This window comes from Plectropomus leopardus, chromosome 23 (assembly GCF_008729295.1).
Source record: "Plectropomus leopardus isolate mb chromosome 23, YSFRI_Pleo_2.0, whole genome shotgun sequence".
In the NCBI taxonomy this organism is placed as follows: Eukaryota; Metazoa; Chordata; class Actinopteri; order Perciformes; family Serranidae; genus Plectropomus; species Plectropomus leopardus.
This window is the reverse complement of record NC_056485.1, coordinates 6,153,521-6,179,473: the sequence shown is the minus strand read 5'-3', so window position 1 is coordinate 6,179,473 and position 25,953 is coordinate 6,153,521. Positions and strand designations below refer to the sequence as shown.

At 41.1% G+C, this 25,953-nt stretch overlaps 1 protein-coding gene across 2 annotated transcripts; it reads left to right on the top strand.

The window, feature by feature from the left end:
- Positions 1 to 25,953, top strand: tmem102 (transmembrane protein 102). Of its 2 annotated transcripts, none has more exons than XM_042512724.1 (6): positions 1 to 413; positions 2,621 to 2,832; positions 19,403 to 19,741; positions 21,364 to 21,557; positions 21,679 to 21,891; positions 22,612 to 25,953. In XM_042512724.1, exons 2-6 carry the CDS (start codon positions 2,631 to 2,633, stop codon positions 23,209 to 23,211), a joined length of 1,548 nt encoding a protein of 515 aa, XP_042368658.1. In that variant the 5' UTR covers positions 1 to 413; positions 2,621 to 2,630; the 3' UTR covers positions 23,212 to 25,953. The 2 variants fall into 2 exon arrangements, with proteins under 2 accessions (XP_042368658.1, XP_042368659.1); XM_042512725.1 differs by lacking the exon at positions 1 to 413 and adding an exon at positions 476 to 520.

Here is a 25,953-nt window from a genome sequence, read left to right as displayed (position 1 = left end):
GCAGCACGCCGCTGTGGTGCAGGGACACCGCTGCTTTGCTGGACTCACTGCTCACATGCTCATGCATCAAAACACTGGCTGTGCATTCGTGAAACCGCCCTGCCCTGCTACTCCAAACCCTCAGCACAGACTTATCTTCTTTGCGAGGACACGGGCGCAATTTTAATCATAAACCTGACCTCACAAATCCGTTTTGTAGTTCTGTTATGTGGGGCGTGCGTGCCACACATACTACTAATCCCTGGATCCCCAGAGAAGGACCATGATTTCTGGGACGGTGTTGCCAGGGGGAAGGTGGCGGCTGGGACCTGTTGGAAATGACAGCTGAAGAAGGCGGATTGAAGCACAGGGATCACAATAACAGTGAACGTAGAAGATAGCGAAGAAAACTCCCTCGCGTCACTGTGTAAAGGGTGTGTGTCTGTTTATGATATTTGGCAGCTTTAGCCTGATAGCTAATGATGGCAATGTGATCCGCAAGCTAACGAGACCCGAGCTGGGTGCGTGTGGGTGCATGCGCGTGCGTATTCGTGAGTGTGTGTGTATGTGTGTGTAGATATAGATTTTAGTGTGAATGTGTGTTTCTATAAGCGGGTGTGTGCCGCTGCTTATCATCACTGTCCCCACCTGTTATGTTAGCTAGCATGCTAATTTGATAAAGCTAGTTGGCTAATAAAAGAAATTAGCTGAGAGTGGGCGAGGTACCACGCCGACCTTAACACTACAAGTCAAACAGTGTGCTAACTCGTCAGCACAGCAGTCATGTGAATCTGTGTGATACAGCACAGGCTAATTTGTTATATTTTACGAATTACCTAATTAGCTAACGTTAACTGTTTGACGGCAGGCTGGCTAATTTGCTCGGCTATTAGCTTAGCAGCTACGAGCAGGGGAGCTTGTACGCTAATTGACCTAGTTTGGTGGGGCAGAGGCCATGTTGTCATTCTACTCGACTGAGCTGTGTTTACATTACAAGTTTTTGGCTTGTCACTTTTAGGGCATACTACTTAGTGCAACTATTAAGACGTGTAAACACTCAATATACTGTGACTAACGTAGTGCCCTTCGACTTAACGCTAACTCCTTAAAGACTAGTCCTGACATGCTGAATATGCCGACCTGTTATCGGTGAAGTACATATTTAAGCCCTTTCTTAAAGGGATAGTTCACAATTTTTGAAGTGGGGTTGCACGAAGTGTTTATCATACACAATATATTAAAAACATTAAATATCAGTTGGTATGTCCCCAGTTTGGAGAATCAGACTAAAGTTTAATATGGAAGTTTAGCAATGTACTGCTGTAGTTGGGGGCCAGCAACAGAACAGATTTTAGCCACCTTTGTAAAGAGTTCCTGGCAAAAATATCAATAATAGTTGAGAGTATTTTCATTGCTTTGCCTTACTGTCAGACAGTGATTTACAACAGTAAAATAAGGCTTATCTGACTCTCTTCAAAACCAGACTCCATTAAGAAAAACAGTAATTTGACATTGCTGAACAAAGTAGCTTGTGTTCTACTGCTTCCTTGATCAGTTTGTTTTTTTTATGTTATTGTCTGACTTTGGCATTTAATCGGGTTAGTCTGCATTTATCAAAGTCACACAACAACACAAAAAAACTCACTTATCAAGACAGTGGTAGACAAGAAGCTTCCATATTCATTGAGCTAAAATGACTGTTTTTGTCAGTGACGTTTGGTGTCTTTGATGAAGAGCATAGATGAGAAAATAAGGCAGATAACAGCTTTTCTGTTGGAATGGGCTGTCTGAAGGAGAGGCAGAGCAGTGACTCAGCATGACTCTGCCAACTGAACCCTATGGACATATGATATGATATACGGCAGATAGAAAATGTCAGAAAAGCAGTAACCTGAGTTTTGTGCAATGGCCTGCATGGTTTGCAAGTTTGTTTTTGAGAGGCACTGGTTTAGCTGTGATGCATATATAACTATTAATGCAGTAGTCTCAGATGTACAAACACTGATTACATGACAGGCACAAACTGCCACTGCTCGTCTTAAATCAATTTACTAGAAGTTTTATGATGATCTTATTATTATGTGATTTTTGATATTATGTTTTCAAGATTGTCTTATATCATGTTTGACTTAACAGAGAATCTTGACATAATGCAAGCTCCCTTTAATAATGTTATCAATGCATCTGGGGCTTTCTGTAGTTCGACCCAAAATACCAAGCATCAGGTTGAAAGATTGGATGTTGATCAAAGCTGTAATTGCTACCACATCATTGTGTCCTTTTCTGATTTTAAACTTTAATGTTAGTTGTTTTATAATGTCATGTGTTCCTTTAGTATTGCCCCTCAAAGTCTTGTGATTCACACGAGGCAATTGAAAACAAGGCAAGTATTATCTGGCCAGGAAAACATGAAGGCTCCAGAACTAAATCAGGCTAAACATTCAATAGGCTGTAAAAAAAAAAAAAACAGTACAAATATAGGCCTGTGTTTTGTTCCATGGTTTTCAATAGTTTACCTCAAAACAGTAGATATTATTGGCACTGTGGCAGCATGTTTCCTCCCTCCCTGGACTGAGTTAGCCATGAAAACATGGCTATTGGGATGAGGATATAGGCCAACAAACCTTTCTCTACTTCACAGGGTTGTAAAGATGGAGTCCCTGATGAGTGCGGTGGCGCCGCGCTCCCCAGCCCCCGCCAAGAAGCTGTCAGAGGTGGACTTCCGGTCCGGGGCCACCCTGGAGCAGTTGTCAGCTCAGGTGTCCGAGCTGGTAGTACTGGAACAGGGAGAGTTTGGAGACCAGACCGCCTTAGAGGTCCACACCGCCAAGGACTTTATCTTCAACATGCTTGGTATGTTTGCAAACAAAGCAAAGTGGATCTGTGTATTTCTTGTCTTCAGTTCTCAAACGGAAATGAATGCAACCAGAGTACACCAATTTAAACAGTTTGTTACACAGAAATCAACTGGAAAGGCTGTTCTGAGAAGCTTTAATCAAGTTTGAAGCAGGGTTTCTCATACATTGCTTTATTTTGGGTGGCCTTCTACAATTAAAACATCTGCCGCCATAAATCAGTCGATATTTTTTAAGCTGGATCGTTCACTGAGAGTACTATTGGAGTATATATACCATTCAGTTATTCATTTCACCATTCTTGGAGCACAGAGCATACTCTGGGTACAGACGGAGCAGCAGAACATCAGGCCCAGTGAAAATGAAACTAAACCGCTCATTGCGCTGCATCTTAAGGTTTGCTTTCATTCGCAGCTGCTCCTCTAATCCATTGACGTGATCTGATCAGCTCTAAATGTATCGAATGACCAATTATCCACCCTGCAACTTCAACTCTACAAAGTGCTGCTGAGGACTTATGCTCGCATTGCATTTGCAGACCCGCCAAAACGTCAGAATTTAGAGAGTAGCAGCATTGCAACTTTGCAAGATCCTGAAAACATTTGTTTTCCCTATTGTCTTAACACAGATAAAACTAAGCCGTTTCTTCACTTTATGCTCTCTCCTTTGTTGCTGTCTATTCCTGAACCCCCCCTTTTCTTTGCATGCATTTGCATGTTTTTAGCGCATGAGAAAAGAAGTGTTTGCTCTCTGCTTTCTTTTTTTTAGGCAGGGTAGTGCCACTGAGAGCAATGAGTAATCTTTTCCAGAAATGCCCTGCTCTCACCTGGAAGCTGCCCAGTGCAGCTAATCTGAATGTGCCTCAACATGCAGGAGTTGCTTGCACTGAGTACATTTTATGTGATATTTAAAATCAATATCATACTGGAACACATTATAAGGGCAAATCCATATCATAGCTTTAGGTCCAATGTTGAAGCGTTCTGCTTCCTTTGGAGGCGTCTTCATGCGCTACTTGATATCATATTTGCATTTATTCTGAGACTTGATTCTACTCTTAGACTTCAATCTGTAGCATCTTGGTGGTAGTTTCTGATGTGCCACTTTCTCTCCATAGATAAGAGACAAATTAAATTTAGGCAAAAAGGACGAAGTTGCAGCATCTCATTGAAACCCGATGGGATACGGTTGTCTTTTGCAGACACATTTTATGACTCAGGTTGAGAGACGGCATGTGTGACAAACACGATCAACACTATAGCCTGCATTGAAATTATACATGTGAAAAGGTACAATATCTTCAATTTAATCCCCTAGCAGACACATTTTTACATGGTTGTTGTTTTTTGTCAAGTCTTGCATGCAAAATCAAAGGCTTTTGATTCGTGGCAGTGTGGATGTAATGATTTGTAACTTGCACATTTGGCTTCTTTCAGATGCAAATTTGACTTGTTGAATTATTGACACGTTGCAATGCGTCCAATATATGATTCATATTTTCATTGTGCGTTGCTCCGCTCTCTCTGGCATCCACGCTCGCTGTCTTTAATGCACAACTTGAACTACTGAGAGACGGGTTTTCAAACTGAGACATGAAGCTGTCTCAAATGTATTGCCAGTATTTGTATTGTCAGTTGTGAGGGAAATGTGAAGTTTGTTTGTTTGTCCAATAGGTGGCACTCTCCCCCCTCCCTGCTGTCATCCTTGTTCTCTCATGTCACTATCAGTCCGTCCATGTTCATTGGAAAGAAAACATGTTTGGCTAGCATCCTGAACGTTTTGTCCATTTTTCTTCTAGTTTCTTGCACAGCTCCCTTCTGTGGTTTCATTTCCCAGTTTTACATTTTTGCAAGTTTCCTAAGAGGCGTACATTCTGCTCAGCCACAAAGTTTAACAATTCCTGTCAAATTAGTAGTGTTACACTGGTTGACAGATTTCAGAATAACTGTATCAAACATGCTGCCTCACCCAGGGAGAAAGCAAACAAATCAAAATAGCATCCAAGCTATTTTTTTTTACATGCACTTTTAACTAAACTAGTTGTTTTTCCATCTTTTCCTTTTTTTCTTATTTCATTTTCATGACTGGTGCAAAGCCCTCTGCTTCTGTCTTTGTCTGCTCCCACTCTCACTCGGCTCACAATCTCCTGGTAACTTTTTTTTCCCCCAGTTTTGAGGCTGCTTCCTCGCTGGCATAATCACCAATGGTTTGCTGGTATTTTCATACCCTGCGCCTCGCCGCCCGCTGTGACAGCTCCGACTGTGAGAAGAAAAAGGGAAAAAAAAAAAGTTTGGCACTTTACACAGAGGGAGACGGTTTGTGTTGGATTCTAGGAATATAAAGTTAAGTACGTGGTGGTAGCTGCATTAGGAGCTGTGTGCCTCTCGTAGCTCTGTGGAGGATGAAAGGAAGCGCTGAAAAGCTGCGTCTTGATGGAGGGAAATGCTTGGAGCATGCCGGCCTGCAGGAGGAAGTTGCTGCTTAGGTGTGTGCATGTGAGCTGGACACAAGTGGTCGTTGCTGTTTTTGCAAGGTTTTTCTTCATAAAATGCGAGTTGCAGAGGGATCCCCACTGTGTTTTGCACTCTGTCAGGAAAAGAGAAAAGAGAATAAACTTGCACATACTCACAAGCACACCCAGTAAATTTCTTCACAGTCTGACAGATCCAAGAGGAGGCTCTTATTTATCCTGCGTTTGAGTAAACAGTGGTTTGCCTTCGGGCAAGCGTGGCGGGGGCCACTGTGTATATCTTTTTGAAAAACAAAAGTGTGATGAAGGCACAAGTGGATCCACATTGCATGAAGATCGGGTGCTAGGCCCTGACATGCCCCCAACCCAACTTTTTTCAGATCTTAAAAGTTTGTTTGAGAGAGTTCAGTTCAGAGTTCATCATCCCCCTGATGCCAGTAAAATTGGGTTCTTTTGATCCATGTTTAATAAGTCATGAGCGCTGTTCTGTGTTGGCCCAGATTTTGACATTTTTATCTGCAAGACCAGAAAAAAAATAACCTGTCGTATGTGTTGAGATCCACCAATTTATCATACAAACATCTGTATCAACTTAAATTTAATATATTGTCTACTATCAGCCCATTGGCAAATAAGGTGACGCTCACAGGTAGCTGATTTTTTCGGTTGTGTTGCATCAGTTTGGTGCAGGCTAAAAAGCAGAACTCGAGACTGACAGCGTCCCAACGTCGGACAATAGAAAACTTGTTTAGGACAAACAGAGATCCTCCCCCAGACACATTAAAGATAGAACTACAAACTAGTTGTTAGCAGCTGGTGGCCCAAATTAGGGATGCACAGTAATTTCGGCATGTTGTTGGTATTGACAGACATTGGCTTTAAAATGAAATATTGGAATCTGTCAATATGCAGATTTCTGCCGATATGACAAACCAATTTTTTTTTTTATTGACAAAGTAAACATGTACAAAACATCAACCCGAAGTTGAAATATTTTTCTTATTTTGCACAGTAAATAAATATTGCATATACTGAAAAGCATTGCATTTTATGTCTCCATCTGCTGGTGGGCCATCATGATAAGAGAATGCATAATATAATGTTAATCCCACAACAGAAGAGACTTGATGATCACTAAATGTTGGTGGGGAAAAGAGTATATATAAGTTATTGGTTATCAGCTAAATGAGTTAATATATATCAGATAATATCAGCAAAAAGTCAAATATCGTGCATCCCTAGCTGAAACTGACAGCTAACAGAGACTGCATCATGTTACATGACATGTTTAAGCTCTGTTCGGTAAAAATGAGTACTAGATGACGTTAGAATATAACTCATCATGATATCTTCAAATGTACTGTTGTAAAATGTAGTCTTTGGTTATAAACTTAAAGAAATACCGGCATTTGAAGGAGACATTTGCAATATAAATGGATATTAACTGGATATTATGATCTATATAACTAGCTACTATATTATAGTGCTACAAATAAAAAAGCCTTTTGCCGTTTTCTTTTTTTAAAACAGGTTTTTATGTGAAAGGAGGTTCTATATAGTGGTTTCTAGTGGAATCATTGCTCATTCAAAGATATTGTAAAGAGTTGAATCACTTTAAAACAGTTTGGGTTTTTTGCAATGAAGATTTCTGCTTTTTAAAACAAAGTAAATTTGAACAACAAATCAGCCTAGATATGGGCATCCGGGTATCAGGTATGGGGTATTGGCCTAATATTTTTTTCAAAATCAGTATCGGCCCAGTAATTCACAATCAGTGCATTCCTAGTATATTGAGCTTTGGAAGAATGGGGTAATTGGTATAAAGAAAAATGCTCATAAGTGAGTCTCTTTGTCTGTACAGTGCACCGTATCTTCACCCTGTCCTACATTGACCTCCATTTCTTGCCTCCCTGTCGGGCTTCTTACATCAGCCCCTTTGTCTCCCCACGATTCTTCACACTTAGGCCACTTAGCTTGATGCACATTTGGGCTGAAACAGTGATAAGTGGAGGCGGTTAGGCAGAGCAGAGTGATCAGCACCTGAGCTGGTTCCTTCCAAGTCAGGAGAGGCGCGAGTCAAAAGTTCACCTTGAGCTTTGATGAAAAATGAAAAACAAAACACAACAAAGCCTGAGTGATGGTGCATAGGGGCCTGCACATTAATCAGTCCCACTAGAATCTCAAGATTTTTCTGTGATTGTTGTTGCTTAAAGAGAATTTGCAGTTGTTCCAAAACACTTGTCAGACTTTTTATGCCTCCGCACCGACAATAGCGGTGGCCGGAGCCATTATATATTCAGGTTGTCTGTCCATCTTGTCCCAATTTTGGGCATTCACCTTGAAACTGTGCTGATTTGTATAGATCTTCCGTGCTGCCGGGTTGAAGATGTGCGTAAAGCATGCATGTTTTCACAGACTTGGATGTAAAAACTGCAACTTGAGTGTTTCATAGAGGCATACAAGCATGAGGCGGTAGTTCTAATTTCTCTGTTATTTTATTATAAATAAATCTCATAATTGCAAGTTCACCAAAGATCATTACAGTTCCATTAGGAGCAACCTTTTAGCTTTATGAAGTTATATTAGCTATTTACCTGTGCCATAAACACAAGAGCACTTCACACGCACTGCAGGCTTTGATATTAGGTGCATTTATCAGACACCAAGTGACTCCTCCCAAAACTTTCTAACCTTTCTAAGGCTGCAGAAAGTTTGTATGCGAAGTGATGCATATTTTATTTTGGGGGGGAAAAAAATCCCTCCTGGTTAAATTTTAACCATCAGAGTGGCAACTTTATCCCTTTTGGGAGAGCAGCTCACTTAGCTTAGCTGCCGGAGCGTCACAGTAACCGGCCAGTCTCTCACTCCAGCCCATTAACGCTGCTGGGACTTCTTTGTGGACTTCCACTGCTGTGACCCCACTGCCTCGCTGCGAGGGCCCTACTCTGATGCTCAGTAGTAGTTTTAACTCAGGATCTGGGGGCCCACATGGATGCTTTGGCTGACAAATACTCTGTTAATGCCATTTTGGATTCCAGAGCCAGTCTTCATCTGGCAGCCGGTCCGGATCCATGGCACTGCAACAGTAGATGACTGAAATACTTGTATTTGATTAGTTAGGCTTTGTTTCTGTTCAGTTTTCAACAGCGCCGACACACCAGTGCCAAGCGGCACAGATGATGCATCTTGCCTGCCATAAATGATGGTCATTGTTGCGCTCTGACTCACCCGTATTTGGCATCAAATCTGATTTGTCGGACAGCTGGCACATCAGAGAAAATGAATACAAAACATCGTTTAGATGATGTAAATTTACCTCCAATCACAAACTCTTTGACATAAAGCTGTGTAACAAATCAACCCACAACTGTCTGAACCCTGCAGAGCGCTCTGTGACTGAACACGGCCACAAACACACATCACATCACTCATTAAGTGTCTTTTATTGTAATTAAATATGACTTACAGTATTTGGCATGTTCAGTAAGCAATGTTTTGACATATCATCTACTGTGAGCCGCTCATTTCAATAACCAAGGCTGACATTGTGATTTTTTTTTTTGCTCTTTCATTATCACACTTTTAAGTATTCCTTAGGCGAAGAGGGAGGAATGATTTGGTCTGTAGCTGTCAACTGATAACAGTATCTTATGTGCAGGCTGTAGCTGTCTGAGCTGCTGGGGGGGAAAAAATTAAAAGTGTATGTTTGCCACACACCTTGACACTTTTCAGTAATCCTTAAAAAAGTTTCTCGTGATGTATCCAGGAATGTTTGGAGGGCACAGACTGACAGATATTTCTCTCTGCCTTTCAAATAATTTAAAGGAAGTTTTTGGAGACGTATTCACTTAAAATAGCAGCATTTCCGAATGCTGGGCGTAGTAATGGACAGCCAGAGTGACTAAGCCTTAATATAAAATGCAGGTATGATGTGTGCATTAGTGAGTGGGAGATTGAGCAATACACTGACTGGACACATTCAGTCTGCAAGGGCTCACCCAGTGTGACACCAAATGCAAGCAGTCTTACATGTGCGAATGCGATCCCAAAAAAAAAACCAGGTGGGGTGTGGGGTATGGCTGGTAAAAAAAAAAAAAAAAAAAAAGAAAGGGTGGGGGACCAATCAAGCTTAAACTTTATTTCTGCTTGCTTTACTTTTCGACAACCCCTTTTTCCAAAAAAGTTGGGGCTCTGTTTATAATGTAAATAAAAACAGAATGCAATAATTTGCAAATCTTTTTTCTTTTTTTTTTTTGCCGTTTTTGCCTTTATTTTGACAGGACAGAAAGTGTAAAAGGGGATGACGGGCAGCAAAGGGCCACGAGCTGGAAACAAACCCGCAGCTGCTGCAACAAGGACATTGCTTTTTCTTTCTGCTGAGCTACAGGGTGCCCCTGCAAATTTTTTTTGACCTATGTCCAATTAAATTCAATGGAATTTAATTGGACAATTCAATTCAATGGAAGCATCCCATTGGCTCTTTGAGGAGTAAACTATGGCGATGCTAACTTCCAGGTTGGCCTACAAAAAAACATCACCCCTGCTGCACTCGATGCACAAAACAAACTCTTTTTGAGTCTGTTTGTCTTTTATCTTAAGCTTAAGGAAAAAAAAAGATAACTTTTTGTGACGATATTAGTTTTGCTCGCAAGTCATGTTTCATGTGATCTGCAAATTAGCTGCCCTGCTTCCTTATTGCTTATAATAAAATATACTGGATACTAGGGCTCAGATAAGATTATGTGGAAGTTACTTAGTTATTTGCTTAAACTTAATTGATGGTCTGTCTTTCCCACTTTAATAGGAATATCAAAGGTCAGGATAATTTGTGCATGGTTTTTCAAGCGGCTAGGCTCCCCTGCTGCCCTAAAATGTAAAAGTTAACCTGCAGTGACACTTTTTTCTTTCAGTGATAATTGCCTGTCATTCACAGGGACATGGTATCACAGCGTAGCCGGCTTCAAAGCGGCAGCGAGGAGCTGAAAGGCCCTGACAGCTTCCTGCCTCCTTTCTGTCTCTGCAGGTGGTTTAGACACACCATGTCTGTCATCGCTCTGAGCCCTGTTTGTTGTATTTAACACATCCATACACACATACACACACCTGGCTTGGTGATTTGAGTCCCCCCCCTTCATTCCCACCCACCTAATCTCCCGCCTTGATATGAATAAACAGCGAGCAGGCGGAATGGTTGGGTTGTCTGGGATTAATCCTGCTATTAGCGTGCGAGGTGAGGCCGCTAGAAGTGCCGGTTGAACGGCACCGATAACATCCGGTTTGAGACTATATTAGTCAGGAGTCATTTGTAACAGATTGAATTGCTCCTTTTGGGATGTGGCTGCTTTTAAGATTATTGTTATGGCATGCTCCGCAGCTGAATTAGAGTTTTATTGTCTGAAATAACAGAAAGGTCACACAGAGGTAGGAGATGTGCAGCAATTGTGATATCATTTTGAGTAAGACAACATCCCCTCCTTCAGATACGACTGCACAAAGGTGCCCTGGATCAACAGCTTGCAGAGACATAACATTTAGCGAGTTGTTGAATCAGTTTGAAAACCCCATTTTAAGGGGAAGTTGTCCTGATGGACATACGTAGACTTTTTTTTCTTTGAATCGTTAGATCCTTGCAATGTATGAGAAGGTGGATACCGCTGTCATACCTGTCTGTTAAATGTGACACAGTGAGGGATTAGTCATCTTAGCTTAGCATAGAGAGGAAAAACACTAAGGTCTGGCAACCTAGGTGTGATGACAAGACTCTAGGAAGTCACTACCCTTGGTCAGTGTATCGCCTGCTGCGGGGCTGGATGATATGCCAAAACTGTAATCATGATGAAAATTTTCATATCTATAATTATCACAATAGGCGTCTCCACTGTGTGATGTTCTGATACTTCTCCTCTTGCAATAACATTCCAAGAAGCATGGCGATGGATGTTCAAAGCATTAGCAGGTTCATTTCTATTGCAGCCACTGCACTAGCCGTCATTGTTTACATTCGAAGGCGACGTAGGCGTGCGATGCGAGCGATAATAGAAAGACAAGCTCCTTATACGTGGGAGCTGCAGCGTATGTGGGATTTCTGGGAAGTGATAGTCCACAATTTCACAGAGGAATTGTGGATTCAAAACTTCCATATGATCGGCTCAACTTTTGAAAAGTTATGCGTTGCGATAACACCTCTTGTAGCGCCTGCTTCATCATGCCAGCTCCTACCTCTCAAATAACCCTAAATACCACCTCATGTGAGTGTAAAAACTTTTTTGCGATACACAGGAGTTTTTACCAAAATTATCATTTTTCCATTAGGTTAAGTTATTTTACATTTGCAATTTCAATTTGTGCAATTTGGGGGTTAATGGAAACCAGCTTAGTAAATGTCAAATCATTAATTCTATCCAAGTGTAAAGAGAGATTTTTGCACATAAGTAAAAGTTGAAGAAGGCAGACGGTCAGTTGTGGCTAAAACTATTCTGTATTGTCAGTTCCCGACTAACAGCGGATAATTTCACCAATTATCAACAGTGCTAATGGGAAGCATATTTTATACAGTGCAATTTGCAACTTCATTCATGATGTTTCTTTCTGTTTTTCTGTTGTACGGCTGGAAAATGCTGATATGATAGTCTGCTGGTGGGTAGTCACACTCGCTGGCTTGGTGCTCATTGAGGGTCCACTAACAGCACTTGTTTGGGATTGTAATTTCCTACTTTCTGTGTGTTTTAACAGGTGATATTGTTTGATGAAACACGTCTGTCGTGTTTTCCGTCTTAACTGGCACGTTTATCATTTGGCACAGTTTGCAGCACATGCTGCTCTGTTTTTTGTTTTTTTTTGTTGGATTTTTAAGAAGAATAAGTTAGAATATCTCCAAACTTCTTAATTTGAGTGACATTTCTTGTCAGCAGTGGCTTTTAGTCCTGCTTAATGCTGGTTATGAGCACTGCATTTTCTTCAGTGTTGCTGTCACTCAATTTTCTTACTAGTATTTTTATTATTCGTCTCCTACTACAAGCCTGTCAGCCACTGTGTCTAGCATACCACTGTTTTTGCATTATGATTGGTTGTTTGTCAGAGGTACAACCGAGTAATTGTTTTGCAAGTCACAATTTCTTTAAAATTTTGTTGTGTGACTGAGCTTAATCAGAGAAAAGAAATGCTGACGCACACTTTTATAGCCTAACTGCACTATTAACTAGTAACACAACACAATGCATTTTATATCTTTCTATCCTGTCTTATTGTGTTTAATTCATCCCATTTTGGATGAATGTGGATAATTTATAACCATATTTCCCCAATTTGGCTCGGTGGAAGTTATCAAATATTTTCAAGTAACAAGACTCCAAGTTCAAGTGATTTTTTTTCAAGTCTAAGGTCATTAAATTTGTCAAATTTGACTTGAGTCAGTCATAATTCACGTATGGTTGGTTTCATTATATGGAACACTTGAAATATTTCTGTTGAGAAAAACTGCATTGAGGCAATTATTATACGAAATAATCATTGTTATCGTTTAATCGGCCAACCCAAGTCCAGCTCATAACCTCCTTCATAAAAACCACAACTTTATTTTTTCTTTTCCTTTGTTTAATCTTGTAGATTAAACAAACAACATATAGCGCATTATTCAGTCATTAATTAATTTAGAGGTGCTGATAGTCAGATTTTCTTTTTGATTTAGGCCAACATATTTCCCAAAATGTTGAACTATTCCTTTACCTGTTTATTCCATTTTTGGACAGCCAGACTGCTCTGCACTATATTTTAAGATTTTTAGTTATATACTCTACAGAGCCACATACAGGGGTTATTTTTATGGAACTGCTTGAATAGTCAACTATCTGCGGGTAAATAAACGTTAAAAATAAATGCAAAAGTTGTTGTTGGTGCAGCTCACTTTCCGACCCCCTCTCCCGCATTCAGCATCCGTCTCCAGCATCCACAACAGCATATAGAAGTCATCGGCTTATTTAGAGGAATCCCATTTTCCAGAGAGATTTACAAAGCTATTTTTGGAGTCTATCAAACCAGAGGTGTGTGGCAGAATACTTTCACTCCGCTCCGGCTGTGATGAGAAAGGACGTCTTTCCCATGATGCCACTGCTCCGCTTCAGGGGGATTTCTCAGCGGTGTCACTTTGTAGCTTCGTTTTGAAAGCGGGCATGTCTGAATAAACCCGTGAGAGAGAAGTATAGAATGTGTATTCGGTATAGGAGTGAGACTGAATGTCTGTGTATTTCCTTTAAATATAACTGTAGTGTTTCGTCTACTATACTTGTAAACCACATAAGGGAACTTCAAACCTTATAGCCTGTTTAATGTGAGGCAGTGCTGTATTTATGCAATTAAAACACACCAATATCTATTTATTTTGAAATCCTAGTAAATACATTTTAAATAGACATTTTCATGATATTTCTTTAATATTTTGACCTGCGCTGCTGGATATATTGCTTGTTGCTTTAACTCCCTTCTTATTTTCCTTTTGGCTTGTAGCATTCCTTGTCCGCACTAAATATGCATGTAAGTGGCTAGAATTGTGAAAACTGGATTACTTTACTTTCACTGCAAAACAATTTTTTAGCAGTTAGTTGCTTTTTTTTTTTTAAGTTAAATTCCTTTTCTTAAAGTAAAATGCAGCGCAGAGGTTGTCACAATCTGCAGAGTCTGCAATCTGCTTCCCGCTGTTTGTTTATGGTAATCATAGCTATCTCCCAGGATTATAGTTGCGATGATTTATCGATGTTAAAATCTGATATTGAATTTCTATTTTTCTTTTTTTTCCCCCTCCAGGCTCATCTCCTGGAGCAGGTCATTTCAAAGACTCTAGCAGAAGCATGAATGCTCCTTGATTGCAGCACAGACATGTTTTGTAACCTTGAAAGTTTGGTTCATGATTTTACTGTTGATAGATATTCAAGTATAAAACATTTTCTTAGATGTCAAATTCTGGGCTGGTACCTATAGTTAACATAACAACTTGTCTAATAGGTGATACAGAAGTCTTATTGTTGTTTTGGTTGTTTTGTTTTTGTTGTTATTATTCCCTTTTTTGTACCAGGGAAACAAAGAGAAAAGGTAACTGTTTGAATCAGCACAAATTCAACCATACAAATTTCTGAAACAACCTTTAATATAACTTATTTCACATGTAGAAAAACATATATATATAGGCCCTGGATCAGCTCCAGGGCTTATGATTTATGTGAAATCATGCCATGTAGGTAGGTGGGTAGGTAGGCTTTGCTGTTACCACATACTGAGACTGATGGAGTAACCAATAGCCATCAAATAGTCCTTTCACAGACATGGAATTGGGTCTAGTCTGAAAATAGCTCTTATCGCAAAACTTCCCTCTAATGGAAATCTACATTCAAAGACATTTCTTATAGGATTAGGTTTAATCCGTGGCTGTGAAACCAGCCTAGACCGACTCCATTCCAGCTCTATTCTCAGACTGTGTGTCTACAGGCATATATGTTGGAGTGTGTTCATGCGTGCATGGCGGCGCGTGTATGCGCGCACACTCGCTGGCAGACGCCCAGCGAAGCAGAAGCACGACTGTCGATTTGAGAGTTTGGATTAAAAAATAGATTGTGTTCCTTGGAACAACCTCAAAACTTGCCGCAGCCAGCGCGGAGATTGAAGAAGCCTCGCTAATTGATACAGTTTTTCCTCTCTCTAACCGAAGCCCCTGCTGGAGAGATAAGATGCTCTTTATTCTCTTTTTCATCACTCTTTTCCTCCTCCTCGCCTATTTGACCCAATTTATCAGTGGCAGATAAAAACCAAACAAATCAGTGGAGTCGCAGCTTTAAACTTGTTGCCCTTTGGCTGGCGTCTGATCCGTTCCTCCCTCTGACACTGTCTTTTCCCCTCCTCTTTTTTCCTTTTCTTCTTTGATCTGCCCATCCAGTCCTTCTCCCCTCCCCCTTTTTCTCCACACTAACAGATTTCAAGTTCTGATAATTGATTGGTCAGAATTTGTTGCGCAAGCCGCATGCACAAACACTCACCTCAGACTGAGGAGAAATGAGTTAAATATGATGCACTTTTTGCAACCAAAGAAGGTGTGTTTGTCCCAAAAAACAGCTCTGCCGTGTTCCCTTTAATCAAATTAGACAACTCACCTAATTATTTTGCAACAACCTGCAGTGCTGCTCAGGAAACTCCCCCAGACAGTAGCATCACATCAAAGTTCATTCAGACTTCTTTAATAAGTAAGGGCAGCAGGGAAGTGCAACTCTTCACCGATCAATATCAGACAGAGTAGTACAGACTTTTTGAATTTTAAATCTAGTTTAGACATGGCTGAGAGAAACTCTAACAGTTATTGAGGCATGCTATATGTAGTTAAACTTCAATGAAATGTTCTAACATTGCTGTAAAAAACACTTTTCAAGGCTGTCTTTATATAACCAGTGTGGGTTTGGTCAGGTTGGGAAAATAAATGAAACTAGAAGGGCAGACCTCCGCCAAGGTGAATAATCCAATTTTCTATGATATGTAATTTTGCAACCACTTTATATGTCTGGATGCATTTTTTTTAATCTATTGGGATTATGTCAAAATATGGTTGTGCTTAGCTCAAACCTCATCATCACATCTGTGCATTGATTATGTAATTAAAAATTGGAAATATTTCTATTATTTCAAACACATTTGTGAAATAACAATGTTTGTGTACATCGTAGCCACACCTCAGTTTGAGAACAAAGCATTGTTATAATTATGGCGGTGTTACAAATGTGGATTATGATATGGAGTCATCAAATTTCTACAATTAGCTTTGTTTTTTATTTATTGAACTTAACCACCATCCACTAGACTGAGCACTGAACACTGAACATTCAAATTGCCCCACTGGCAATATGGCTTTAAAAAATATATATATGAAATTACCATCCAGTGTTAATGAAAATGAAGGGATTTGGATCTGCTTCAAATTTAAATGGGCTCCTCTTTGGTCCATGCTACACCTTTCTACCAAGTTTCATTAAAATGGGGCTAGTAGGATTTCCATAATTCTTCTGGCAAACAACAAATCCAACAAAAAAAAAACAAAACAAATAACACATTACAGTGACATTTGTCTTAGTGCCTGCCTTCTATAGGGACAACATTTGAAATATTGCCTAATTTTCTGTATTATTAAGTCAAGTCAGTTTTATTTATAAAGCCCATTATCACAAAACACAGTTTGTCTCAGAGGGCTTTACAGCATACGACATCCCTCTGTCCTTAGACCCTCGCATCACCTAAGGAAAAACCCGTGTAACGGAAAAAAAAATGGAAAAAACCTCAGGAAGAGCTGCTGAGAAGGGATCCCTCTTCCAGGATGGACAGACGTGCAATAGATGTCGTAAGCTAAAATTATCAAGCTAAAATTATATTTACGTTCCTTGATAGAAACTGAATTCATGATCACGATTCATAGTCATTTTCTGCATAACAATTCAGATATTAACTGAGGTATTTGCTTTAAATTAGTAACACTGTCACAAAGTGAAACATTGCTTGCATATTGGGTGGTGGAGCTCTTGCAGATGTCATGGGAGAGATCAGAGGCTGAGGAACTTTAGCGCTCTGGATAAAATGCACTGGGAAAGAGTGCTGCAGTCTCGTCAGGAGATGAATGGAGCTCGTAGAGGGAGATGAGCTGATTCTGCTGAGAAATACAAAAAAAATCCATAGATGCGCTGTCACATACTTTTATTTTTCTTCCCCTCTTCAACTGCTCTCCCAGTGGTCGTGTCAAATGAGGCCTTTTCACTTTGCTGCTTTTCAAAGCAAAGCACCAGAGAGATCCTCGTGAGCACTTTTGACTTGACACCCACTTAAGTCGCTTGTTCATTTTCAGCCTCTGGATCTTCTCCCACCTTTTTTTTTTTATTTCATCAAGCTGCTCTACCTTTTTGATGTATAGTAGCAAATGATTGTGTGGTCTGCTCCAACAAAGGAATACGCTCCTCAGTCAAACCATGATTGGTTGGTTGCAATTTATCAACATGGACACTTTAAGTATTACTCATGAGGAAGAATTCGACAGTTTTGTTATCTTTTATTTCCAAAAATTGAAGCATTGAGAATGATTTTTATACCTCTGTGCTGATATTGCTGTGGCCAGAGGCATTATGTTTTCGGGTTGTCCATCAGATCATCCGTCTGCCCGTCTGTCACATTGTTGTGAGTGCTTCTTCAGATTTAGCACAAATGTCTTCTAAGACTTGAGGATGAACTTATTAGATTTTTGTGGTCAAAGATAAACATTAAGGTGATTTTGCACCTGTTTTATTCTCAAGAGCGCAATATGTCTTGGACACCTGGAGGGAATTTCTTCCAATGTGGCACAAGCATCCACTTTTGATCACATTTTGGTGGTCAAAGGGTCAAGCTCACTATGACTTTGTGTTCATTGCATTCCAGTAAACGCAATATATCAAAGCCTTGAGGGTGTTCCTTCAAAATGGCACAAATGTCCACTTAAACTCAAGACTAAAGTGATTAGAATTTGGCGGTCCGAGGTTAAGATCGGAATGATTTCACATGTTTTTGGTCATAACTAAGGATAATAATTCATTTGCTAATTATGACAGCATTTCACACAAATGTCTAATAGGATGAAATATTGAGTGATGGCATTTTATATTCAAAAGGTCAAAATATTCTGTTCTATATTCTATTCTAAAGACTTTTTTTTTTTTGGCCATTATTCGACATCATATCTCAGGAACAGAAGGGGAGGCATCAGGGCAGACACTTATCTTAGGTTGTATTGATTAAATAAATCTGTGCTGACTGGAGCAACATATGTCTTAAACATCTATGTTTCTACAGATGTGGATTTAAACTCTAGGTGCATCTTGACTGGTGCACAGAGGCATACAGCCATGAGGCGGTGATTCTAGTCTATTGTTGCCACTTTGGGAGTATCAGTGGATTTTTTTCCTTTTCTCTGGCATTTTGCCTCTGACTCACACTCCCAGTTTTTCACATCCACACACATGCCACCACATGACAACATGCCACTGAGGTTGTGTGCCCATGTAATTGGATGAGAGGACTCATGTGGAGCTTTGTGCCCCCAGGCATGGCCTGCCGGCTCGCTCTGATGCCCCTGTTTCAGCTTTCTGCAGCCACTTAACTGCCCTGAATGGGCTCCGGCTCTCACAATCTCTCCCCTGCGGCGGGTTTTTAAGTGACCGTGCTTTACCTTTGACCCTTAGTAACAGTGGCAGTTGGCTTTAGACCAGCAAAGGTTTGGTTGCAGGATCAAGCCTTTCTCAGTTGCTCTTTTAAGCCGACAAAACATAATTTACTTGACTCCAGCACTGTGGCTCCCATGGGTGTGGATCCTGGGAAGTTTACAGCACAGCTAAGTAGCCATAAAGGGATTTGGAGGCTCGAGTTTCTCTCATATAAACTATTCCCAGAGGAGAGTGAGGAATATTTTTTAGCAATATAATAAGATGATCATTGCTCGTATTTCTTGCCCCATCAGACATCCGTTTAGTAATAGTAGTTAGTAATATTATGATGTTCCCAGATCTCTGCAATTAACTAAACAAGCTACGAAAATATGACTTGTTATAAACTGGCAATAACCTCTCCCTTTGCATCCTGCTGATTTCTAACAGCAGAAATCCCTCGGCTAGTCATGGTGTGTTTGTGGAGGAACTGAAAGGCCTGGCTGAGCCCACATGCAGGCGAGCCGCTGGAATTATCATTATTGTCTAGCCCAGTGGTCACTGTAGGGGCTGTTAATTTCACACTCCTTCTTGTGTCAATATCACTGCAGCTCAGACTCATAAATATATGCAGTACCTCTCAAAACAAACTAAGCCGGAAATTTTCCAGGCTCGCTCACTGGAGGACCTGCTGGTTTCTGTCCCAGCGCGCCTGCCAGAGACGGTGTGCGCGTTCTGAGCTTGTTCGTGCATATGAATGTGAAATGCATTTTAATGTGTGGATGCGTTTGTGAGTGAGAAAACCTTTCCGCTCGCTGCATCCGTTCTGCCGGCAGGAACACATTTCCACACATGCCAAAGGCTTTGAATATGCTGATTGTGATTATTATTGTTTTGTTTCTCAGGTTTAGTCCAGAAGGTAGATCAGCGCCTCCCGGTGGCCAATGAATACCTGCTGCTTTCAGGCGGGGCCAGGGAGGGCGTCTTGGACCTGAATCCAGAGGACCTTGGCGACTACGCCAAAGGGGCCGACTTCGACCTGGACTTCACCCTGCTGGTACCCGCCCTCAAGCTCCACGACCGCAATCAGCCCGTCACCCTGGACATGAGGCACTCCCCGCCCTGTCACTCGTGGCTCAGCCTTCGCCTCTGCGACTCCAACGTCATGTCTCGCTGGAGCATCTGCTGCCAGGAGGAGAACGGACTTCAGACTGAGGAAGACGAGGAGGAAGAGGGAGAAATAAGTAAGTGGAATGATAATAATTGCATGGGCAGTGGAAGAAAGAAAGGCAGCAACAAAAGAATAAGAAGCAGGGATAGAATGAAAAATAAGATCAGGTGAAAGACTACATTGGAAGAAAGATAGGTAAACAAGTATAAAAAAAGATGAAGAGATAAGTGAAGAAAGAGAGAGAGAAGAGTGGAATAGACAACAGTGAAGGCACTGTAGCAGTTCAGAGTGGAAGGAATGAGCGTTGATTGAATTTTGTTCATGTTTCACCGAGATAATTTGATGCATGATGTTGTGATGCAATTTCGCCCGGCAAGCCGCAGCCGAGGCCCCCGTCTCTTATAACTTCCTCAGATAGGTGAGACGAGAAATGCCTCCCCGGGAAATACACGCTGAAACATTTATGAGTCTAACTTCACAATCGAAAGTTCAAGCTCAAGCGGGCGGCTTCCGGATTTTACACCGCGACATCAATCTGTCACGCGCTCGCGAGAGATGAGGGAGAAAAAGTAATGACATTTATTGATATGAATCTCTTTAATTTTCCGGCAGTTTGGAAAAACACATTTGCCATGTTTTCTAGTGGTGTGGTAGCATTTCCCCACAGGAGCTTGTGTTACAGTGTTTGTGGAGGCAGGATGGAGCGATTTAGCGTGTACTTAAATCACAGCAAAATGCTACCGGAAGGTTAGAGAGAGGACAAAAGTGACTAGAGTTCAAATCAGATTTGGATTCTTTGCAGCACAGCGTTGTCCCCTTTCTTTGCTATTGAGTAAACTGCAATAAACTACACACTATAGACATCCAAAGGTCTTCTTAAGGATGATTATTATGTCTAACCAATAGTCTAATAATGTTAAATGTAATACATTTACAGTAGAGAAAAATACGAGCTATTTGATGAGAACCAGAGACTGTCCTGGTCAGCAGGGCTGCAAATAACAATTATTTTTGTTATCAATTAATCTATTGATTACTTTCTGGATTCATCTATTAATCATTTGGTCTCTAAAAGGTCAGAAAATACTGAAAAACGTCCATCCCGGTTTTGTCAGAGTCCACAGTGAAATGTTTAAATGCCTTGTTTTGTCAGTCTAAAACCAACAGATATCCCATTTAATATGATGTAAAACAGCGAATCTCCATCCTTAAGAGGCTGAATACAGCATGTTCAGCCATTTTTGTTTGAAAAATGACTTTTATTTAAAACAAGACCATGTTGTTGACAATGCAGGAGCTTCATAAATGAGTGGAATTTTTTCCTTTAAAAGTGGAAATACAGTACTGACAGCAGCAGACATCCCTGCAGAAGCGTCACAGCACAAACGCTGCCAGCAGGTGTGCAAAACACTGCAGTTTGGTGAGGTTGCAGTGTGTTCTAGGTGTCGTGACAACATGCCTAAAATAGACGTAATCTTAAGCTTTAATTAAATGTATATGGGTGAGTTATATAAAAATTCACCCCCAGTACAAGTGTCATGGGGGTCTATAGGGATTAACTTTGTTTTGGAGTCAGCCTCTAGTGGACATTAGAAGAACTGCAGTTTTTGACACTTTTGCAGGTTGCAGCTTGGTATAGAGCAGTATGGAGGCACCCAACATTCACCCCTCCCTTTTCTTGTCCTCCTTCCTCAGGTAAAGGCTCTATCCCCTCCCTGGACTCTCCTCAGTCTCTGGATGGATGCTACTTCTCTCCCTCCCTGGTGACAGACTGGTTCTGGGGGGTGGTGAGCGAGGCTGTGGAGGAGCTGAGGCGCAGCCCCCAAAGAGGCATTCCCACCCCCGACAGACTGGAGAGGAACGGACCCCTCACCACGATCATCCTCCAGGTACAGATTGCTGAAAAATGTCTGAATCAATAAGGGATGTCACGCTGCTTTAAAGGCTCCCTGTGGAGTTTTCTTGTAAACGAAAAAAAAAAAAAAGTTATGTTCACCCTCGTCCCTGCAGGCAGGATCAAGCCGGGTGCTGTATGACCTGCTGCCTGTGGTGTCGTTTCGGGGCTGGCCTGCTGTGGCCCAAGGCTGGCTGACCGCCAACCACTTTTGGGACGGTAAAATCACAGAGGAGGAAGCTATATCAGGCTTCTATCTGCTGCCCTGCTGCTCCCCGCTGGGCGGTCGGCCCGACAGAGAGTGGAGGCTGGCATTCTCACGCAGCGAGGTGAGATTTTAACTGTGACTATTATTTCAGTGTCATGTTCGGTGCCACCTTGTATAAGCATTAACATTTTCATTTGGCTTTCTTTGTTACTTTGCCATTTTTCTTTGGTTTTATCTCTTAAATATTTACATTGAGTTAACCACTATATCTTTTAACCTGTTGAAACATGAGCAAATTGGCTTGATTTCTCTCAAAAGCATTGGAGAAGGCAATTGGCAACTTGAAAAATGGACCAAAAATTTGCAAGAAATTAGTTACAAGTTATAAGTTAGTTACAAGTTACAAACAAATTATGTGGAAATAAGAAAAGAAAGAGAAGTAAAAAACAAAAACAAACAAGAAAATGACCTGAAAAATGTGCATATATATATATATATATGTACATAATTATAGGGATTTTTAATATTGTTTTCTGGACATTTTTCCCTTGTTGTAAATCATTTTTTTTATAAAAAAATATAAATAAACTAATTATCAGGGCATTTTCTTTGTCACCTTTTACGAATTTCTTGCAATTTATGGGACATTTCTTGTCAAGTTGGTCATTGCATTTCCCCTTCATATTTTTGAAAGAAACCAATTTGTTTACATTTCAAAGAGTGAAATAGCTTTTGCGAGGCGTTTGAACGCAGCACAAGGAAACGAACTTGGTCGAACTTGGTCTGAAGGGGTTAACCTGCTCCGGCTCAATTCACGGTCCTCTATCTCTCTGATTACCAGGTTCAGTTGAAGAAGTGCATCCCTTACCCCATGGCTCAGGCTTTCCAAGCAGCCAAAGCCGTGTTGTCTCGTATCCTGGCCCGCCCACGCACAGGCCTCAGCCTCTATCACCTGCGTACCCTTCTCTTCTGGGCCTGCGACCGACTTCCTGCCGCATATCTCTCCTGCCCTGAAGCAGACACCCCAGGCCGCCTCCTTCTGGGTCTCCTGGATGACCTGGCTCATTGCATCTTGGGTAAAAACTGCCCAAATTACTTCCTGCCCCAGTGCAACATGTTGGAGCACCTAACAGACAGCCAGGCGCTGCTCGTCGCCAGGAAGCTGGCCCATGTGCGCTCGGACCCCAGCGAGCACCTCCGGGCGGCTCTGGACCAGGCGCAGCAAGCGGGCCAGCTGAAGAAGGAGCTCACAGCTAGCACCAACGGCCACGGCTCCCCCGGGCATCACCCGGCCAACGGCATCATCTCCCCTTCGGAGGACAAGCTGGCGCAGCGGCTGCAGCAGCTGGTCACAGAGAACCCTGGGAAATCCATATCGGTCTTCCTGAACCCAGATGATGTCACCAGGCCACATTTCCGCATCGATGACAAGTTCTACTGATGACGCAGAGAAGACGTGGTCTTTATCTAACAAACACACTCTGAAAATGCTCTGAGGCGTCACATCAGAGGTTACGGAGACTCTAAACCAGGCGGGTGTTTTTCTCCAGAACCTACAGGCCTGAAACTGAACACACTGAGGCTGAACAATTCAACAAAGCCTTGCTGCTTGACCGACTCTTGAAACCAAAAACACACATGTCCTAACTACTGAAAAATATCCCAGACATCGCACAATGATGTCACCGAGCTGTTGCCACGGAGACGGCCCTCTCCTAACGAGCTGGCCTTAACGAGACTCATCAGCTGGTGCTACAAAGACAAGGGCCGGCTTTGGTCGTGTGAATTAAATCCAGTGGAGCTCGACACAGCGTGTGTGTGTGTGTGTGTGTATGTGTGCATATGTACGCTTAAGGGTTTTCACACATTACTTCTAAAGACGGAGGGAGAAAAGCTCCTTGATTGCTGCATTTCTCTCCATTTTATTTCAGATCAGAGTGGGCGATGGTTGATTTAGAAAGGAAAAACAAGGTGTGGCTGATGTAACTGAATGTAATGTTGTGAGGAGAACTGCCGAGGCTTTGAACAAAGAGTCTCTTTTCTCTGTCAACTACATTTTAGCCCTCTGCTTTTGACCCCCATGCCTCGATTTATGGTATCCTTTTGATTTAAAAAAAAAAAAAAAAGTCTTTCTCAGGTATTCATAATACTTTAATACTTCATTATACCTTTTTTATGTATATGATTCCTTTTTAGGTCTTAAACTACATTTCAATGCCGCTTACATTTCATTGGGTAATGGAATGTACCAAAGAGAAACGTACGTCTTAGATATCCCGAAAAGTCGAATTTTGGTCCAACTTGAGTCACGGTCAGAATGTTAATTTACTTTTTCTAAAAGCCTTGTCACACCAACATTTAAAAAAGCAAACTTTTCTTGCAAAATCAGTCTCATCCAAACACTGATGTTTTAGGGTGTTACTGACTTTTTTTTTTTTTAACAGTGACAAAAAAATTGTCATTGTATATCATTCATCATTATATCATATAAAACTCAGAGGGCAGTCTTCAGTAATAACACTACAGCCCTGTCCAGTTGGTGGTGTGTGCTTATTAATTAGCTGCTGTTAAATCTTTTCCTAAGTTTTCCTCTTTGCTATAGCCGTGGCATTGGTAGGTCATATCACTACATACCACTGCAAAATGTCATGGCAGCTGAGCTGTCAAAAATTAGGTTAAAAATCCCAATAACCCCGATGGTGTTGATAAATGAGGTGGAAAAAAGTAGGGCTCGTAGTTTTACCTGAGCCTTGAGGAACATCGACAGGGTTCAAAGGCAAGTTTACATAAAGGCTGAGCTAGAAATTAAAACAAAAGATCTCAAATCATGAAAATTTGGGGCTTTTCTTTTTCATATATGATAATAAATTGAATATATTTTAGATTTAAATTGTTGGTTGGATAAAAAATGCAATTTGAGGATGTCCCTATGGGCTCAATGATACTTTTATTGCAATATCACCGTTGTTTGACATCTTACCAACAAAATAATTGATCTATGATGAAATTAAGGTTAATTTTTCTGTTTCACTTTCTGGTGTGACCAGGACTTTAGAAAATGGTTAAGACAGAAAAGAATGGGGATGTTTAATGTATTAAACTAGTTGATTATAAAATGTTTTTCTTGTATTGTACTAAGATGTAAGAGTTGTTACATTATTTGAGAAATCCTTGAAGCTTCAAGTTCTTGATTTTCCTACCTGAGCGTCCATTTTGGCGTTTGTTGTTTGGATTGTTGAGGTAGGCCCTTTATAAGGGCTGTAGTAAATATAATCATTTGTATGGAGATATGAGGTATCAAATAAGCAGGAGTCTGTAGATCAAGTAAAAATGGATAGCATTAAAGAAGACAGAATAGCTGTAGAGTCAGGACTTCGGCTATTTATCCACCACATTCACGACTAAGTCAAAGTGCTTAATTGTCAAAGTGTCCCACAAAGGGCCCTGCACATCATGTTGCACATCATGTAAGCGTGTCCATTAAGTTTTTTCGCTGCAGAGACCCAGTTTTGTGTGTCTCATTTGATTTTTTTCGGAAACTAGTTCTAACTTGAGTGATTCCGATAATTGTCCCCCTGTCTCCTCTGCTTGGTTGGTCTTTTTTAATGAGCTTTGTGTGTATATGTGTTCACCGAGAGACGAACCACACAGCAGGACACAGACAGACACCCCAGATGCTGCCCGTTGATTTATACCCTCAATGGGTGTGTGTTAGTCGCCGGGCCCTATCGTTCCTCACCAGACTGAAGTCATGCACAGGGGGATGGATGGACGGACGGATGGAGGGAGGGAGACAGGCCCTTCTCTGGTCCTTTGAAGAGGAGAGATGGGTCTTGCGGGGCCTGGACAAATGCCTCTTTCCGTTGCAGTCTCTCTTTTTCATTTTCTCTCACTCTTCCAGCTCTAATGTCCCTTTTAGTTTTTCCTCCTCCAATCCAGATTCCTCAGAGGGTTGGCATCTTTCTGTCCTTTAGTACTGGAGGTCAACAAAATTCCCCTCAAACTTGGTACTGCTCCAACTTTATGTTTACGCTCTTCACACTGTCTTTATTAGGAGCTGTGCAGCCTGTAAACTGTGTAGTGGAAGTAACCAGAAAAGCATTAAAGGGATAGTTCAGAATTTTTTTTAAGTTGGGTTGTATGAGGTGCTTATCCATAGTCAGTTTAATACATACAGAAGTTA